The sequence below is a fragment of the Suricata suricatta genome, chromosome 7, assembly GCF_006229205.1.
Source record: "Suricata suricatta isolate VVHF042 chromosome 7, meerkat_22Aug2017_6uvM2_HiC, whole genome shotgun sequence".
In the NCBI taxonomy this organism is placed as follows: domain Eukaryota; kingdom Metazoa; phylum Chordata; class Mammalia; order Carnivora; family Herpestidae; genus Suricata; species Suricata suricatta.
Genome location: NC_043706.1, coordinates 107,575,442 through 107,595,832, shown reverse-complemented (window position 1 = coordinate 107,595,832; position 20,391 = coordinate 107,575,442). Strand labels below are relative to the sequence as shown.

At 39.6% G+C, this 20,391-nt stretch overlaps 1 protein-coding gene across 3 annotated transcripts in view; it reads right to left on the bottom strand.

The window, feature by feature from the left end:
• The window catches only part of NKAIN2 (sodium/potassium transporting ATPase interacting 2), a 964,622-nt gene that overhangs the window by 13,033 nt on the left and 931,198 nt on the right, over positions 1-20,391 (bottom strand). For all 3 annotated transcript variants that reach the window (XM_029945057.1, XM_029945056.1, XM_029945058.1), the window contains one exon: positions 13,770-13,830. In XM_029945057.1, coding sequence (XP_029800917.1) covers positions 13,770-13,830 — 61 coding nt within the window. The remainder of the gene's footprint in view (positions 1-13,769; positions 13,831-20,391) is intronic.

Here is a 20,391-nt window from a genome sequence, read left to right as displayed (position 1 = left end):
TCTTTTTATTTCCTGATTAGGGAAATACAACCCTTTGTAGGGCTACTTTACCTTGTTGTTGCCTTGAAGGGCACTGAAGTAACTGTGGTACCACAGCGAGCTTCTGGCAGGCAGAGCACGCACTGAATGCAATGAGACTCAGCTAACTCACTGCAGACGTAGCACTTCCTAACCTTGTCCAGCAAATGTATTTTCTTACGGTCCCATTTTTATATTTCTCTTTTTGTTGCATTAGAATCAGATCTTCCATATTTTATGCTTGGTGACACATTTGCATATGCTGAGAAATGAATGTGAGAGGCAATCCCTACAATGTTATCATAGCAGAAGAAATATTTCTTTAGTTAGAAATGGTTTGAGTAACCACTCGAAGCTTTCAGTTTTAAACACTTAATAAAAAATAAAGTATGAGTTCCAATTGACAAACGATTCTGTGTTTTTGCTCTTGACCATACCTACAGTGAACGCAGAAGTGTAGGGGAGATTTGAAGAAACACATGCTGTTTTTCTGCCGACACCAGGATCTTGCTATCAGATAGTCTTAGAATATTATAAGCCACCACTGGATACATCACAGGGAAGTGGGGAAGTAGGGAAAGATGAAGGGCTTTGGAGTCAAAAGACCTACCAGCATCATGCCCACAGGCTGGTCACAGTTGCTCTGAGCCTTATTTTCTTCCTCCCTAAAGTGGGGATAATGAAGCAAACCCAACTCATAGGGCTATTGACAGAATCAAGTCTCATATGCAGTAGTTGGCACGTGTATATTAAAAATACATCATGGGTAGATTTGGGATCTCATCTCTTTTTGGAAGGGATTTGTGTAAAGAGAACAATTTGAATTATGCTTTAAAATGCATATTTAGGTTCTTTAGTGAGAGGATGAGAACTCCGTATTAGAATTTATAAGAGGATTGTGTGGAATGACATAGGCACCGAGTCATCAGCAGAAGCTGAGGAGAGCTGAAGTAGGTCTACGGAAACCCTTCAGCCGTCATTTCATTGGTGAACTGTGGTCTGACAAGCTGGGGCCTGACAAGAGCATGTGTTACCTAACATAGAAAAAAAGGAAGATTTTTTTGATTTAAAAAACTACATAGAACTGAGTTTTCATATTTCAAATATTTTTTGGAAGTCACCTCATTATATTCTATAAAATAACAGAAGGAGGCTGGGAACAGTCTTGTTTGTGGTCTCTGAGGCTTCTGCCTATATGTAGGCAAAAGGCACTGTCCAATGGAGTGTGCCAGAATGAAGATACCTACAGTTTCTCCTGCTGGATCGGGCAGAGGGGATGAGTTCAACGCTTGGCAGAAGGATTATTCTGGAGAGAAGAAGCTTTGACTGTGGGTCTCAGATTTGGGCAGGGGTACAAGGAGACAAAAGGATAATTGCCAGTGTAGAGAATTTTTCAGGTTCTAGGAGAAAAATATAAGGGATTCATGTTTGATAACTGTAATTTTCATTGTTTGAGGACTAGGTTTAGGTTCAGAACATTTGTCTAGGTTTGGAGCAGATCCCAAAGAAAGTCAGTGGTAAGGAGTGAAGGTGTCGTTGAATAGGAGAGAGCACCCAGCCATGTTTAGAAACTTTTCTCCAGCCATGGGCAGCGACCCAGGATTAGAAGTGGAGAAAGTGAACCTGAGCCTCATCACGCATGCTTGTTGAAAATCCAAGTGTGATTCAAGTAGAGACCAGGAGGGAGATAGGCGCCTGGCAGGGGCATCACTGCCACAAGTAGTTCGCTATATAGATGAGACGTAGAAGGATACAAAGAATGAGAAAAGCAAATGTTCCCATAGTGTGAAGTTTCTAAATGAGGATGAAGAGAAGATTTTCTGGGAGGGAGGCCGGGGAACGAGGTAGGAGAAAAAAACAACAACAACAGGAGTTTATAGTCAAAGAGAGAATTTAACTTTGTGATTTCTCCACAGTAAAGGTGATCCAAATTAGCCTCTTTGATGAAAGAAATTAAGGGGTAGATGAAGTGAGTGGTAATGAGGGTGGCAAGTGCTGAGAAGGTAAAAAAATTGTAAAGCTAGAGTCAGACAATTATGTATCCAGGCATCTTTAATAACTTCAATAGATGTGGAGGAGCATACAGAACAGGATGAGATCACTAAGCAAACTTCACCTTCAAGGTGCCTGGGCTCACTTTGTGCCCTGCCATTTGGATGAATCAGATTTACTCGTCTTTGTTTCTTTCTTCCCTGTTAGACATGCTTTCAATGAGATATGACATGACTTTCAGTTGAAATTGGAGAGAGCAGTTATTACAAGCTGTAGGTGAGCTAGTTAGACATGATTGGGCATGTCTTCTCAGCTGACATCCAGGATATACTTAGAACGCACAGTCCATTTAAATGCAGGGGTTTTAATTAGAGTGTGGACACATTTATGTTTTGTGCATATTTAAGAAAATTAAAAAAAATCCCACATGCATTCCTTGCTTTATAATCCTTGCTAATGTACTCTTTGCATCGCTTTGCATCCTCCAGAAAGGAAAACCGCCAAACTCTTGAGACTAAATTAATCATCTTTTTAGAATGACAGTAGCAGTTTCAGGAAAGAGAATGTTCAGTGGCTATTCTAACACTTTTATTGATATTCGTGAGAGCTGAAACTAGATTTGCTGTATCAAGCTCCTTAAAAACACTTAAGATTATTCCTGTGTGAATTATGGTGTACGTTTGGTCGATACGGACTGAAAAAGTCGTCCTCCTTAACCCAGGCACACTTATTTTTGCTAAATTCTGCATATCCCTCTGATACAGCCTTTGGATTTCTTCTGAAATGTCATTTCCTCAGAGAAGAATTTTCTAGTTTTGAACGAGACACCCCTGGGTGGGGGGCGTTCCCATGACCACACCCCTCCCGCCCTTGCCTGAATTCTCATCACAAGTGACTGTAGTTCTTCATGGGCACTGCGTCCCAGACTCTAAGCACCATGAGGGCAGCAGTGGTGCCTGCTTGGTTCCCTGCCTCATCCCTAGTGATGGACACACGACCTGTCACACAATGTTTACTCAGCAAATACGCATTGAAAGGATCTATCTTGATTACTGCAGTGAAGTGATGTGGAAAGTATATTTAAATCAGGAGATTTAAGTTCTATTCCCAGTTCTGTTTCTAAACACTCAGTTTAACTTAGAGTGAGTCAATTCAAGTGCCTTTCCTCAACTGTAAAATGAGGAGATTAAAGTAGGTGATTGTTAATATTGCTCATAGTGCTAGGATTCTGCACACTTCCATATTTCTGGGATTGTTTTACATATCAATGGTAGTAATAAAATATTTAAAATGAGCAGGTCTGCATAGGCATAGTGAATGGGAAAAATTAGTGCAAAGCAGTTATTTCTCACTGTTACTACCACTATGCACTGATTTTACACGGCAAGTTTTCAGGGAGGTGAGCTGCTGGGTAGTATATGCATATACTATAAACTATATGTAGTATATGCATATTTTATATTTATATATTTACACACACACATGGCATTTTGAACCTGATGTATGACAATTCTCAAGTGGAAAACAGAGTGATGGAAAAAATGGTGGGACCTGGAAGAGGAGAATAGGATTGATAGGTTTGGACCCAACAGAAACACTGTCCCTTCATTCAATTCACTTTAGGGAGGAAGGTGTATGGATGTTACTATGTGCTTCCCCTTGCTTTTCTGCTCTTGGGAATTCCTTAACATCAACTTCATTAGTTACAAAGGCAGCAATCCATATCCAATTTTCTTTTTGTGTCAGGATTGTTCATGTATAAACTAGGTTTCTTTGTTGGAAACATTTGCAATTAATCCCACAAACAAACAAACAAACAAATGCAAATCTTGCACTGCCTGCCCCAGCCAACCCCACCGACTCTGAGCCTGACCACCATCTATTATACACAAAAATGAATTGAAATTCCCACTTTGGGCCTAACCTAATTTTCAAGTGATAATAGGCATGGATTCCCAGAAGCACTCTATGCCTCTTGATAGCAACTTCCTAATTTTCTTTCCTGGTAAATGTTTTAAATAAGATTTTAGCACCAAAGGAAATTAACCTTTAAATTAATTGTAATTATAAAATGCCATCACTGATTTTTGTCTTCAGTCTAATTACTTTCTATTATTTAAACAAACCTCACCTCCTGTGAGCTTTAAGTTTGTTTCTCCTTCACTCCTTGCCACACAATGCCAACCAATCCTAGCAGAGGTCTCCCAGAGTCTCTGCAGCGGGAGCTGCCTCATTTAAATGTCATGCAGGACGGAGGGTTCGCCCTCTGCTCGCTCATTGACAGAAGTGCACGCGTAGGGCTGCGCCGCTCAGATGTGTTCCTTCTGCATACCTGGTGGCCGTCCTGAGAGACGCGGTGCTTTTTATCCTCCTGCTGTTAAGAGGGAGATAGCTAAGCCCAGCCTTCTGTCTCTATTAGAAGCCACTTCCGAAACTAAAGCACAACTGGACATACTGAAGTGGGCACCTGCCAGCATCATTTATCAAAAGACGAACTTTGAATGTGGAGCCTTCTCTCTCAGCATGCCTCGGCTTTGGAGGGCTCTTAAAGCTCAGTTTCCTGTGCGGGCTCTTTGTCTTGTTCTCATTTGTTCTTTCGAGATGGGACTGTGGGATCCCGGGAACTTTATTTTGTGAGCGTGTCTAAGTATACTGTGGTGCTAAAAGCATGCTATTTTCCTGCCACTTAGCTGCCTTCTTTGTCATGTCATTATCAACGCGAGTACAGAGAGACGGCGAGGAGGAATCACGGAATACCCATTACAGGTGGCCTGTGTACTGCAGAATGGGAAGATGAAGCAGAATAATCAAAATGGGAGATTTTTCTTTTAATCATTTCTGTAAATGTCACCACTTCCCCTTCCACTCACACTTCCGGGCTTTCTTTTCTATCGAGGCTGATTTAAACAACCTGAAGAGTATTATAAAGCTTCAGTTCTCCAAGCCAGAAATACTTTCTGCGTAAAATACATCCTTTCCTACACCCCAGTTAGATGTCCTCCTTTTTGCTGGACTGAATGTTGTCACCTCAACATGATTCTTTAAAAACAAGGTTCTGATTATTCTGAAGCAACAGAGGGGTCGGGGATCAATCAACTTCCTTCCCCCCATATTTTTGACTTGGGGACATGAAATTCATTTAAAGATGATTATAGCGTGTGTAGGTGTGCATGAGGGTGTGTGGATGTGAGTGTGTGAGTGTACGTGTGTGCATAAGTGGAAAGCAGTATAGTATAATGGGTGAGATATTGTGAAAAAAATAGAAAATAAGAAGTGACTGTTGAGGAGTCAGATTCAACTTTCACCTGAATATCCAATTTTTAAAATAATTTAAAAATTTATAAAGGAAGCTCATATATTTTCCTTTCAATGACCAGAAGAGGGAGTAATTTAACAGTAGGCTGAAAAAGAGATCAGTCCTAGCTAATGGGCACGGCAATGTGAAAACTGTATATTTCACTGTTAGGGAATGCTGTTTGCCTTTGATAGAAACTTGCATGCAGTTGACAGGAGGCATATGTCTATGCAGGCATTTGTTTCAGGTGTTGGTCATTTATTCAATCTTTTATTTTTACATATGGCAACATGTCTCTGCCCCACTCTTTTCTGCTATTTGCTTAGAAAATGACAAAAGTTGCTTTATTATATCTGATTACCCATTTGCTTACAATAAACTGGAGTCTAAGAAGATGTAACCTATCCTTACTAGCTTCCGAATTGTCTAAGAAATGTTTGTGGAGAGCTGAGTGATTGATTGATTGATTCATTTATTTCCCAGATAATTATTGATCCCTGCTCCAGGTTGGGGATTGCTGGATGATGAGGATATAGCAGTGGTCAAGACAGGTACGGTCCCTGAAGGCAGTGGCTAATATTCTTTTATCCCGAAAGAGTCAATCTGTGCTGTATTGGTGTCAGAAGTTCACGGATAAGCTCAGTGACCTTGGGCAAGTCATTTAATCTTTATGGGTCTACAAAATTAAGCTGTTGAAATAGAGCAGTAGAGAGTAGTTTTCCATCATTTTCAAGCCTGCCGTATTGTTAGTCCAAAAGAAATCTGAAGCCGAATCAAAAGTTGTAAAATTAAGTAAAGGTAGATTTCCTGTGGTTTTTGGGGGCGGGGGGAGAGGGAGGTGGTTGAGGAAGAAGCAGGGTGACAGACTCCTTTTACTCTGGCCTCACTACAATTCTGTAAAGCATAACTAAGATTAATAGCATTCAAAATCTAAGGCTCCAGGCTTCAATGATGTGTGATTCTGTTCAGAGAAGGGGAAAGAAATGGCAAGTTTGGGTTTTGTAGGAGGCTAGTAGATGTGGACAAGATTATCTCATTAGGTAACCTTCAAAATCGCAAAACATGTTGTAAGGAGATGATAAACCAATGCCAGGTTAACAGTTATTTCATTTGACTGCTTGAGTGTGATACTCCAAAGTCAAACAGACACAGCGTTCTCATCATTCTGTCAATGTGATGCCCAAGAACCTGGTACCTTTTTTGAACTACTAATTGCCTACCTTTTAGGTTATGTTTGAAGAGTGATGTATAGTAACAAGAAAGAAAGCCTAGATTACCAACTAATGTGTAGTATGACCCTAACAACCAGACAGAGAGAATGGTAGATAGGTAGAAGAGTGGATGGGGAGACAGGTAGATAGATGGATAAGGAGGGAAGGAAGGAGGAAGGAAGGAAGGAAGGAAGAAGAAAGGAAGGAAAGAGGGAGGGAGAAAGAAAGACTAGGAGCCATATGATATGCAGAACTGTTAACTGAGAAACAGAATTCAGAATTGTGGGGTCATTCTAATTTTCTTTTTTGTTGTGTGTTTGTATTTCTATACATTCTGCAATAAAGTTACATTTCTTTATAAATAGGGAGAAACAAATATTTTTAAAGGGGTAGCGTTCCTCCCTGTTGCCACCTGTACGTCCCCCGAAAGTGGGGGTGTGTGTGATTGTGTTCAAAGATTTGCCTTCAAACGCAATGATCCTGACAAACTGGAAAAATGATCAAAACATACAGAATGGAGTTCAATATGCAGAAGTGTAGGCCAGCAGCTTTTAGAAGAAAAATCAAACAAAAATAACAGAAAATTATTAGCCTCAGAGAAGTGAATAATTTCCTGTGGTTTGCTTTTCAAATGAACGTTTCTATAAATCGATTGTGACTTTTATCCCAAGGCCGATTGAATTTAGAGAATTCAGGACAGGTTTTCATGCATTTCTGCTTGGTTGGTGGGTTTGTGCTTGTGTGTGTCTGTCAGTCTAAACATCTAGCATTCATCTTCAGTATTTTTTTCAAAATAAGTCCCTTTAGGATATTCTTTTTTGGATGACATTCTATATCATTCTAGAGGTGATTTGAATATTTAATTACACTTGCACATATACAAATCCCCTTTAGAAAAGATATTGATTATTTGGAAATGTGGATCCATTTTCCACATGACCCACTGCTTTTACTTTATTAACTAAAAGGTTTATAAGAAAACATCATACAAATTGAGAAATCGTGTGATTATTTTCTGTTCTGGGTTGGTTATATTTTCCAAGCGTGTCTTCCTTTTAAGTGTCACATCCAACGGTGCTAAGGCAGCAGGGAGAGAAGTTTTTCCTTCTATCACTGTGAGTGGACATCCCTCCGGGGTGCAGAAGATCTCAGGACTCGGTGAGAGAAGAGCCACATATATAATAAAAGGCATGCCAGACCGAGAATCTGGGAACATTTCATCTCTTTCACAGAACACTGTAAAAGAGAACAAGTAGAGGAGAATAGAAAGGAGCGGAGGTCATAAGGAAAACTCAGCATGGCTGGCAACAGATGACACAGGAAGGAGGCTTGCCACAAAGACAGCTCAGCAAGGGTCGCCGGCTCTCCGGGAGAAGGCCTTTCCTCCGAAGAAACAGCACTGCCTTTTTATGAACAAATACATAAAAGTGCACTGCAGTGGTTGCCTCCCTCCAACAGGGTTCACGTGTCAAGGCACACCTGCCCGAGCAGGCTCCCAGCTTTTTTCCTGAAGCTACTCATCTGAAGGCAAATTACCTTCCGCCATGGCGGGACAGCAGGATGTGCTGCCCAGGAACTCCTTAGAGAGCATGGAGACCGGGCGGTGGGAGGTATTACAGCCTGGCCAGGGAGCCACTGCTCACCCCAATCTATTGGGAAGTATTACAGCCTGGAGATGGGCCGGGGAGCCACTGCTCACCCCAATCTATGCCCCATAGGGGTTGTCAAACGTCCAGGAGCCACATGGTGTGAGTGTGCACAGGGCAGAAGAGGGGCACGTGTGTATTTGGATACAGAACGTTACAAACTGAAGTCCCCCCCAAATTTATATGTTAAAGGCCTCGCCTCTAATATGATTGTATTTGGAGAATTAAAGTGGCAATTAATTTTAAATGAAGTCAAAACGATGGGGGCCCTAATCCAACAGGGCTGGTATCCTTTTAAGAAAAGGAAGAGATGCCAGGAGTGAGCCTGCACACAGAGGACAAAATGAGAAGTCAGTCTGCAAGCAAGGGGAGAGGCTACGGTTGAACCCAAACCTGCTAGTACTATGATCTTGGACTTCTAGCCTCTAGGACTGTGAGAAAGCAAATGTCTGTTAGTTAAGCCACCCAAGATGCGGTATTTTGTGAGTGTGGCCCTAGGTGACGACCACACAAGTGTCCCCATCTTCCTGCTGCTCGGAGGAAGCAACTCTGCTGTCATCTCCTGGTCGGCACAGCAGATGGCAGTGGTGTCCTGTGAGTTGGCACAGCCAGCAAGCCTGTCAGCCTGAGCCTCTGGCTTAGGTAACTAAAGGGTCAGAAACATAAACTTCAAGGTCTAGACTTTTTCATTGGAAAATAAAAAAAAAAAACTTTGCATTAAAGTATATCTCTATCAATCAATCAATCAATCTATCTGCCATTTATCTATGTATCAAGCTGGGGTTCACAATAGTAAATGAGATACTATTTCAAAGGAGAAATGAGGGGAAAATTCTGAGGCATTCGGTGTGCCTACAGTTAGTTTGTCTCTAGTTCAATGATGACTTATTGCTATTTTATGGAGTGAACTAGGAGAGCTTGCTTCTGGGGACTGAACCCTTTCCATAGTCTCCCTGGTGGCTTTTGCCATTGCAGCTCCCTGGCTGCACTTGCTGTTAGGGCCTGAAATATTAACCCTGAGCATATAGCTGGTCAGCTTTATATTGACTTCAAAACCACCTTAATTTTCCAGTTGCCAAAACTGGGCCCTTATCTCTATTGCCCATTTTCAGCACAGTTACAGAACTGAAACTATCCTCTGTTCTTCCCGAGGCTCTTAGGAATGAAAACTTACCTAATTTGAGAGGCACGTGACTAGCACACCCTCCTGCTACTGTATTGCTATCAGAAGGCTTCATTACAGACCTAGAGCAGGTGTGAAGAGACACTTCCCCTGAGATCCCTTCCCTGTTTACATATACATGAAATGTCTCTTGTGATTCAGGCCTTACCTGCTGAGGGCTTTTTGTTTTTTCACCGAGTCTTTAAAGGATCAAAATAATTTTCTGTATAATATGATTACCAAAAATTAGGCAGCAATTTCAGAACTTTTTTACTCGGGAGCATTGGATGGCATGTGTTCTAGGCAGTGTCTGTAGGTGAGCATACAGAGAGATGATAAGCATAATACAAGGGGCTATCAATCCAAAGCATTGCACTCCAAACACTCATCATTTTACTCCTGTGTCTAAATGATCATAATAAATAAACCTAACTGGACACAGAACTGGCCCAAATGAGCATCTTCTCCAGGTTGTTAGTAGTGCCAAGAATGTCTAAGGTAAGCCTCACTCTATGTGGATATGCAAATAAACAAGTAGTTCATATCTAACTCACTGAACAAAAAGACTAAAATTGGAAAACTTGTTTATGAGAAACCTGCTTGTGATTTTATTAATAAAGACAGATAAGTTATCAAGGTCAAAATATGCAAAATGATACAAGCACTATTTGGGGGAGGTTTTTTTTTAAATAGATTATTAGATGCTTGAAAGAGAAACCTGACCTTCCCAAAGATATTTGTGACTTCATATCCTCCTGGATTTACATAGCGTGGGCCAAAGCTTGACACAGGTTGGAATTTTCTAAACTGAGTCTTTTGGAATTTCAATTGTCTGGGATATTCAGATTTCTTATGAAAAAGCATTTTGTGTTCAAATGTTTGGGATATTAACTATACTTTTAATTTCTTTAAATTGATGCTTTAATATCTATGTACAAAATGACATTGGGCTGTTCCCAAGTAAACCCTAGCTCACCTGAAAGACTTTAGGCACTCCTAGACCATATTGTCTAATAGTCAGTTGCACTGAACATAGATTCAAACTTAGCCAGCCAATCCTTAACCCATTTACCCTACCTTGCCCATTCATTTCCAAGGAAACCACAATAAAGGTGCTTGGCCAACAGTTCTGTCCTCTCTCTCTCTCTCTCTCTCTCTCTCTCTCTCTCTCTCTGGCCCATAACCCTTCCCAGTAGCCTTGTATGGTGTGGTTTTCCTTGGGGAACTAAGGCATAATAGGACTATAGAAATCTTCCTAGTTTTTCTATTTTTAAAGATTTTTTAAAAAGCTTATTTATTTTTGAAAGAAAGAGAGAGGAAGAAAGAGATAGCCAGGGAGAGAGAGAGCCAGAGACAGAGGGAGAGAGAGAATCCCAAGTAGGCTCCATGCTGTCAGTGCAGGTCAATACAGGGCTTGATCTCATGAACTGTGAGATCATGGCCTGAGCTTAAATCAAGAGTCATGCTCAAACAACTGAGCCATCCAAGTGCCCTTCTAGTTTTTCTCTTTTTATTGTTATTATTTTTTTATTAAATTTTTTTTAACATTTTAGTTTAATTTTTGAGAGACAGGGTGTGAGCAAGAGACAGGCAGAGGCAGAGAGAGGGGGATACAGAATCTAAAGCAGGCTCCAGGCTCTGAGCTGTCAGCACAAAGCCTCATGTGGGGCTCAAACCCACGAATGCAAGATCATGACCTGGGCCGAGGTCAGACACTCAACCAACTGAGCCACCTAGTTTTTTTTTTTGATTTGCATCTGGCCTCACGCAACATAGTATGGTTAAAACAAAATTATGGATTAGGAAAAATAAAACATAGTTTCCTGGAAAACCCTCAGAGTTGTTAATATGTAAATGTGTATCCTAAATTTTTAGTGTCAAAGTTACTTGGCTTTGGAATCTTTTCTGAGCAATATATTTTATGGAACTAGCACTTCTGGGATCCCCTTTGGGAAGCACTCTTCTAGAGAGATACTGATTATCTGTCGAGGAGGTGTGGTGTAACAGTATTTTCTGCAGATAAAAATGCACTGACATCATTGTGGAATGAAATCAAACATTGTATATAGTGTAAGGAAAGCTCAATTCCCATACGAAATTTAGACTTCCCCTTCACCAAGATTTTGGCACAAAGACACTGAATGATATTTGAATGAACTCAGATTTAACTCCACATAGGTTGTGGGGTCCATATATTTTAAAATCCATACATCTGTCACTCTTCCTAATCTTTGAATAAATCTTTTGTGCATAAGTGCTTACCAAGGTATCTTTTCTTGTGCATTCATTAGGCACCTCAATTTCTACCTGTCTAAATGGGAACAATTGTCACATCCCTATTCTACTTTTCTCAAATGACATTTTCATTTAGCCGTTCACTTGTATCAGAAACCTAGGAATCTATCAGGCCTTCTCTTACACATCCCCATCCACTGCCTATGAATCACTTCTTTTTGCATGTCTCTTCTCATATCTATCCTCTTTATCTCTAATACAGAGATGTCCAGACCCTCATCATCTCTATCTCATTTTCATGATGTCCTAACTAGTTTCCCTTTTCCTAAACTTGGCCCCCACCAAAGCCTGCCCTTCACACTGATATGAATGTGATTTTTCTAAAGTACATTTCTGATTATATTATTCTTTTTTTCATAAACTACCTGCCAATTGATTTGTCATCATGCTATATAAAATAAGTCCAAACTCCTTACTCTGTTATGACCATTTGTCTACTGAGTCATTCATGCTTGCTTTCCTAATATTCTCTGGAAATACAGCTACAATTCAGTCATATCAGTCTGGCTGCTCTCTCCCCAAAATGGCAAGCCCTATGTGCCATGGTGATTTTTCCATCTTTTGCCTGGGATCACCTAACTGTCCCATCAACTACTGAATAAATATCTATTCACCTATCAAGACCATGCTCAAGGGTGTCTTTCTCAATGAAACCTTTCCTGCTCCCTTTCATATATTACCACAACATACACTCTACAGAATTTTATTATACTTACATGTTTACATGTTTGTTTTTCCCAACTAGATGGTGACTTACTAGAGATAAAAGCTTGTGTATTACTAATCTTAAAATCTCCATAGCATGATATAGCACCTGATTCACCGGAGAGTGTTATACAAATGCTTTTTCTTAATGAAAGGCCCATTATTTCTTTTAACACACAAAATATGTACTATGTATTCCTGATTTTACACCATGTATTAATGTGGTTGAAAAAGTGTGTCCTCTTAATTAATTACTTGATACTGCTTCCTCCTTTCTAGTATGATTGGAAAGGGAAGAAGAAACACTTATTTCTCTTTGGCATTTTCCTCAAATTATCCTGTAACAAACAGTGTAGTGGATCTAAGCTTTTCCATTTGAAATCCCAATCTTTATGAATATTTTTGGAAATGGAAAAAACATCCCCAGCTTTGATTTTTTTCCTCAGAGTAAATATGGCGGCATAGGCAAGTATCCATGATAGTACCAAGAGAATAGAATATTTTTCCAGTATCTTTCAGAACCTTAAGGGGCAAGAAGGGAGTGAAACCTTCCATCTGCTATGTTTAGAAAAGCAAAACACAATAAAGCCACTTAGAGGCTTGTAAGATGGTACGAGGCCTAAACTCTAGTTCAATCAATCAATAGGACTCAATGTTGGGACTCTGACAGAGAGTTATAGCCATTTGGATCAAACTGTAAGAACAAGAAGGAGCTATGAACTTTTGGCTTCCTGAAGACACATTTCTTGAGTTAATCCGAAGTCAGTTCTTTAAAAGTTTAGGAACTATTCCCAGTTGTTGATTGTTGGGACTTTTAGTTCTGGGTGAAAATGATTAGGTATCAATACCTAAAAAGGGTTTCTAAAAAGAAAACAGTCAAATTAACCACACTTAAAAATCATTCCTGTCTTTAATTTCCCCTCTTTATTCTCTACTAGAATTGTTATAAGATAAATACATCTTTAAAAATGCCTTTAAAAATTTTTTTAATGTTTTTTTTTTAAATTTATTTTTGATACAGAAAGAGACAGAGCATGAAAGGGGGAGGGGCAGAGAGAGAAGGAGACACAGAACTGGAAGCAGGCTCCAGGCTCTGAGCTAGTTGTCAGCACAGAGCCTGACGTGGGGCTCGAACCCATGAACGTGAGATCTGACCTGAGCCGAAGTCGGATGCTTAACCGACTGAGCCACCCAGGCACCCCTAAAAATGCCTTTAGTGAAATGAAAGAAGGTTTTTGAAATGTTTTAAAAATGGGTGCTTCTCCATTTTTTCAATATGCTGGATATTTTTATGAAAACACTTTATTCCAATGGATACAAAAGGCTTATTCCCTGTTTCAATGACATGTCGGAGGATATTGTCTAAAAGGTAAGAAGGCTAGGTAGGAGGCAATAAAGGAGATGCTTTGAACTTGAAAGAAACAGAATAGAGCTTTAATACTTACAGCTGTCCTCTTCTTCAGTTATACATTTCACAACATAACAGGCGTAGATGAACCCTGCCAGCTGAAACAAAACAAAGATGCTTTAGACTGAAGGCAAAGGCAACGGTACTGGATCTCACTGGGGGCGTGGCTTAAAGGCAGGCAATGTATGACTGGAGTCAGTGTTCCAAAATGATGGTTTCTCATACTGAAGCTTGACTCCAGTGTGGAATCTTGATTCAAGTGATGTCTCTTTTCCTTATAATAAGTAAATACATTGCTCTCCTTTTCTCTGAACTGCATTTATGTGTAAGATTTGTTCATTGCCAGGCAATCTAAAACAAGTTATTTTAGGTACAGGGGGAAAATATGGTCATTTATTAATGGAATAACATTTGCATTTGTGCCAATCAACTTCTAATTTACTTTCATCAGCCAAGAGCCTTAGATTCTAAAAATTGGTCTCTCACCGGCTAACAGAAAAATGTTTTGAGGGAAAAATATTAAGATTCGGTGGCATATTGCATGAACACTTTGTAAGGAAGAAAAATTTTTATTTAGACCTGTAACAGGAATCGGGGCATACCAAGCACAAGCAGGATGACATGTTACCCAGAAGCGATGGGGTGGACAACTGTAGGTAAGAAATGTCATGATGCATTGAATTCAGGATTGCACAAATCACACCATCCTTTCTTAAACACACTGCATGAAAGTCCCTATGGTCAGAGAAGCCTTGGCTCACTGAAACTGTTAAGGAGCATCTCAAAGTTCTTTGATACCTATCCCCTCAGCTTGAGTGGTTTTGTATTCCTTCATATCAGTAGAATACTTGTTTAGTGAAATTGTGAATGCTGGTTAAGTATGCAAAACCAGTATAATTTCCTGATAGTGGAATTCCTCCCCCCGCCCCTCCCAACAATCCTGTATGGGAGACTCCTGAAAGGATGGAACAGTGATGAAGATTACGCTCAATCACATTTCAGAAAGCCATTGACAGGGGCGTGTGGGATACTCAGTTAACCATCTGACTTCAGCTCAGGTCATGATCTCACGGTCGTGGGTTCGAGCCCCACATCAGGCTGTGCTGACAACTAGCTCAGAACCTGGAGCCTGTCTTCAGATTCTGTATCTCCTTCTTTCTCTGCTCCTCCCTGCTTGGCTGTCTCTTTCTGTCTCTCAAAAATAAATAAAACCATAAAAAAAAAAGAAAGCCATTGATCTGGCTGAGAACGGATCATATGTGATAATATTTGGCATGGGAAAGGGACCGTCAGGAAAGGCTGCAGTCTCCATCAGGAAGCTAAGGCACAGGGCGAAAAGAAGCTGCGGTGAGAGGCCTAAGGAGGTGGAACACTTTAGGTCAGAGGGTACGCTGATAAATATTTAATGATCACAGTATGATCTGGAGACAAAGAGAGGTCCAGTTAAAAGAGAGACTTAAAAAAATCTCTAATTTGTATTTGAGAAAGAAAAGCATATTCTGGCATATTCTAGCTCTCTTTCAAAGCGAACTAGCATGGAATTAGACAGTGGCTAGCTATCTTGGCATAGAAGTGGTGAACTCCTTTGGGGGAGGAATGAATGAGGAAGAAGATCCCTGTAACATATTCCTCAAGGGTTTTTGTTTTCAAATCCTGGATGAGAGGGAAGGTGTATCCCCTCGCCTCCCAGTCCCGCATGGAGTATCTTTCCTTAAATAATAGAAGAGTAAGAACTCTTTCCTTAAATAATAGAATAATCAGGATGGTTTTTTATAGACTTATTTTTAGAGTATAGGGTGGTGTTAAGAACAGCTTTAGCATAGATTTTGATTTGACCAAATGAAACCACATAGTGATTTGAACATTTTCATGGGTACTGAAAACAATAGACTATACTAACATTTCTTAATCTTTCATCTGCTAGGATCTGTGAAAATGCTCTACTCACTGGGTGAGCCAGTCCCATGGGCACTGTGTCACTAGTGCTTGGATCTGACTGTGCCTAGTTGAAAAGGCTATGGGTTTGGTTAAATCTCCTTGGTACTGCCTATCTAGCTCCTTCCCTTCCTCCACAGGGAGTCCTTACCATCCTTGGCTAAATGCTGTCCATTTGTCAATCGTTTATCCCTTCCTTTCAGTTTTAAGTATTTACTCCTGGAATTATCTATAAAGCAACTTTTTTCTAGTCACAAACTTTTCTTTTGATCTTCATTCATCACTTATTACTTCTAAATGAAAATCTAGGTAAAGAGCATTGATAAATTCTGAGATTCGGGGCCAATATATTTAAACTTCTCATTAAAGTGTCACTGGATTCTAGATTATTAACTGTACTACTCTCTCAGAATGCAGCCAAGGCCCTGTATTCTGCTTACCAGGGATCATTTAATTGTATTCGGTTGCATTCTTTAACTATCAGGGGAGCTCCTTTGATATAAAAGTAAATCCTGCTGCATTTCATTACAAAAGCTTGCTGATTAAGAGAACTTTAGGTTTTAAACTGGTCACCTCTAAATACAAATGGAAATTAATTCCCCCCAAATTAATCAAGATTCATAAGCCTCTTTTGTCTCCCAGTTTTCCTTATACCATATAAATTTATAATTTAATTCTTACTCATTAGCAACTTAAAAAATTTACCTACAGCAAGGGGCTTTAAATCATTTGTAAGTCCAAATGCTTTCTGTAATGTGCAACACTTATAATCGCTATGTAGGTTACAAAGACAATCTAAGCTAGAGTTTCTCAACCTTGGCACCACTGACATTTGGGCTGGCAAATAATTTTTGGAGGTCTGTTGTGAATTATATGACACTTCTTCAGAAACATCCTACAATCAATCCACTTGACAACTGAGACAATCAAAAATGTTTGTAGACATTGCCATATGTCCCTTAAAGGATAACATTGCCCCAAGTTAGAGCCACTGTTTTAGATACAGTCTTATCCTCAAGGAATTTGCAATCTTGTAGCTGGGACACACATACAATTGTAATGTAAGGTAGATTAAAATGAGGAAGGAAGAAAATTGAATGTCTGCTAAGTGACAAACAGTAAATTGTGTATTTTCATGCATTAGCTCATTAATACCCATGACCACCCTTGGAAGAATCTCATATATATTTTCACAGAGGAGAGGGAAAATGAGCCTTGCTCTTCTAGAGTATACTCATCAAGTGGGAGGGGTATGGGCTGTGTTTAGAGAAGAGCCTGTAGTTCCATTTGAGAGTTTGGGGACCTCACACCAGAGGAATGGAAATACAAGCTGTGAGAGCAGATTAGGGCTATGATCGGAGGGCTTTGGGTATGTATCAAACTGCAAATCTAACTATGTCATTTTCTACACAATACACTTAAGAAGTCATCATCTTCTACTGCAAAAGTAGAAAATTTTTCATAGAAGACAAATCCTTTCTGATGTGATCCCTGCTCCCTTTCTAGCCCCATTTCCCACCACTCCTAGTTTTGGAATTGATGCTAATAGTAAGCTGTTCATAGTCTGGTGACCTATATGAGGTGGTTTCATTCTGTTAACCCATTAACCCATTTTACCAATGAAGCATGTGGATGCCCCACCTTTCCTCCCATCCATGTTCACTCTTGCACCTCTGAGTAATTCTAACTCATTCTTTAAGACTGAATAAAAATATGGTGTCCCCCAAGAACTGGCAATCTGCCCCCCACATAGGTTGCAGGTTGGCACTTTGGAAATAAAGCTTGTGTGATAGGAGGGCTCAGAGAGAAAAATGAGGGAAAAGGTGAGGACATCTTCCCAGCAAGACTCAGGAAAACTCTGGGAAGATGTAGATTATGTTCAGGGCAGAGCAAATGGCTCCATTCAGAGGAGTTTGGGCAATGAGAAGGGAATAGCGGTGCCCAAATCAGAAAACAATGACTCACAGCGTCAAAGTTGATCTGAGTACATGGAATTAAAATAAAATAATTTATTTTGTTCTTTATTTAAAGATAACTGGAATAATAATGAAAGATACCTGTGGTATATATGAGGTAAACATACAATTGTCCACTTAAAAAAAAACAAAATGAAATATTCCAATTGTTTTAGTCTTTGGCATTCAAAGCAGATCTAAACCTAAATCTTTTTATTTTTATTCATCTTTTCACCTTGATACATCTAATGTGATTTGTTCACTTCTAATTCACCTGATAGGAAATTCATATCATCTTGATATCATTACTGGCTGAAAGGAAATGATATTTTCTCTCTATAACTAATCAGATTAAAATTCTTTTTTGTGTCTACAAACTACATTATGATTGCATGTCCCAGAAATTCACTTAGAAGCTAATAGATAAGAGGAAACCAAAGCCTTTTGGTAAGTACTTAAAAAGATTCAATTGCAGTAATTGAAAATGTAACAACCTTAGTGTTTAAAATACTATCTTATGGATTTCTCTTTCCAGGAAGTTGGAGTACATGTAGTTGTCTCTAACCTTAGTATCACTAAGGACAATGAAAAAAAAAAGACATTTAATATATAACACACATAGAAAGATTCTAAAAAGTGGAAAGAATGTAGACTGGCTAGAAATCTTGAGACTCAAGGAAAAACATGGGAATGAGTTCCCTATTTTTCATTCATCTCATATATACCAGATCTGGAGCTGAAGAAGTTCACAACTCAGAAATTCCAATAGGCACAAATCAAAAAGCCCCAATAAAAGCCTACTTTCTCTAGCCAAAGGACTAGGAAAAAAACAGCTTGGTAGGACATAACTTTAGGACAATAATAGCTCTTCTTTGGCCAACACCACAGAAAAAAACTGTAGTCCCATTCCCCAACCATGGCAGCAAGGAGTGAGGGGTCAAGACTCCTCCCATCACCATGCTGTAGTGTCTGAGAAGTCAGGCAGAAAACCTGGACTTGCATTTTTGTCAGAAAAGAGGAAGATCCTCTCCCTAGTGTCAGGTAGAGGTCACAGAGGTAATCTAGACTTCTAGCTTCACTCTGTAGTAAGGAGGCACAGCTCAGGTGGTGTAGTGCAGATCTAGTGGAGAATCAGGATTTTTACCAATGCTCAGCAGTAATGAGAGCAATCCTCTGTCCCCATGGTATCAGACAAAAGCACCTGGGAGCAGTTGCAAGGCACTGCTACCCTTCCCAGCTTTGGAGTGAGGGCCAAGTGGGGGGTAGGAATTTCCAATGCCTCCCAGCCTTAATGAGAAGCCCTTCCTTTCTTTGGTTTCAAAGGAAGTTGAGTGGGGAACCTGGACTTGTATCACACTTCAAAGTGATGCGTGTTATTTCTCCTTTTCCTGCCAAAGTGGTTTCAGAAGAAGCCAGCTAAAACAGGAGGTTTAAGAAGGATCTAGAGTCTCATAATATAATACCCTAAATGCCCATGTCTCAATATAAAACTACTCAACATGCTAATAAGGAAGATATCAAACTGAATGAAAAAAGGCAATCAGTGGCAGCTAACACAGAGCTGGATGATAGAGATGTTAGAATTATCTGTCTGACAAGTATTTTAAAGTAGTTCTCATAAAAATGCTTCAGCAAGCAATTATGAACACATCTGAAATAAATTTTAAAAATAGTCTCAGCAAAGAGAGAAAAGAACCAGATTGAAAATTTAGAGCTTAAAAACACAACAACAACAGCAATAATAATAGAACTCAACTACAAAATGGAGAAGACAGGGAAGAATCCATGAACTTGAATTCATAGAATAATAGAAATTATCCAATGTGGACAGGCGAGAAAAAGTAGACTGATAAAAATGAGTGGTGTTCGGGTGGCTCAGTCAGTTAAGCAACTGACTTTGGCTCAGGTCATGATCTCAGTTTGAGCCTGCCTTGGGCTCTGTGTGACAGCTCAGAGCCTGGATCCTGCTTCAGATTCTGTGTCTCCCTCTCTCTCTGCTCCTCTCCTATTTGCATTCTGTCTCTCTCTCTCTCAAAAATAAATAAATAGTAAAAAATGTAAAAAAAGAAAAAAATGAACAGAGAGCCTCAGGGACCCTTGAGACTATAATAAAACAGCTAACATTTGTGTCATTGGTGTCTTGAAATGAAAAAAGAGCAGTACTGAAAAAGTACTAAAAAATAGTGACTGAAAACTTCCTAAATTTGACAAATGATGTGAAATTACGTATTCAGGAAGCCGAGAGAAGCCCAAATAGGGTAAGTCTAAAGAAATTCACATCAAGATACATGACAGTCAAAATTTGAAAAATCAGAGACAAAAATCTTGAAAGCAGAAAGAGAAAAATATTTATGTACACCATTCTAAAAAAACCAGTTTGTGGGTTTCTTTAAAAACTAAACATACAACTACAATACCAACCAGCAATTGCTCTCATGGCCACTTAACCCAAAGAAATGAAGACATGTTCACACAAACAGCTGTACACTAACGTTTATAGCAGCTGGAATACTACTCAGGAGTGAAGGGAAGGGACTATTGATACATGCAACAACCTGCATGAAAATCCATAGAACTATGCTGGGCGAAGAAAACCAGTCCCAAAAGGTTATATACGGTATGGTGTAATTTCCATAACATTCTTGGCACGACAAATTATAGAAATGGAGTACAGATTAGTGGTTGCTGGGGATTAAGTTAGGTGAGAGTCACAGAGAGGTGGATGTGGTTATAAAGAGGCGTCATGATGATGCTTGTGATAGAAGTTCA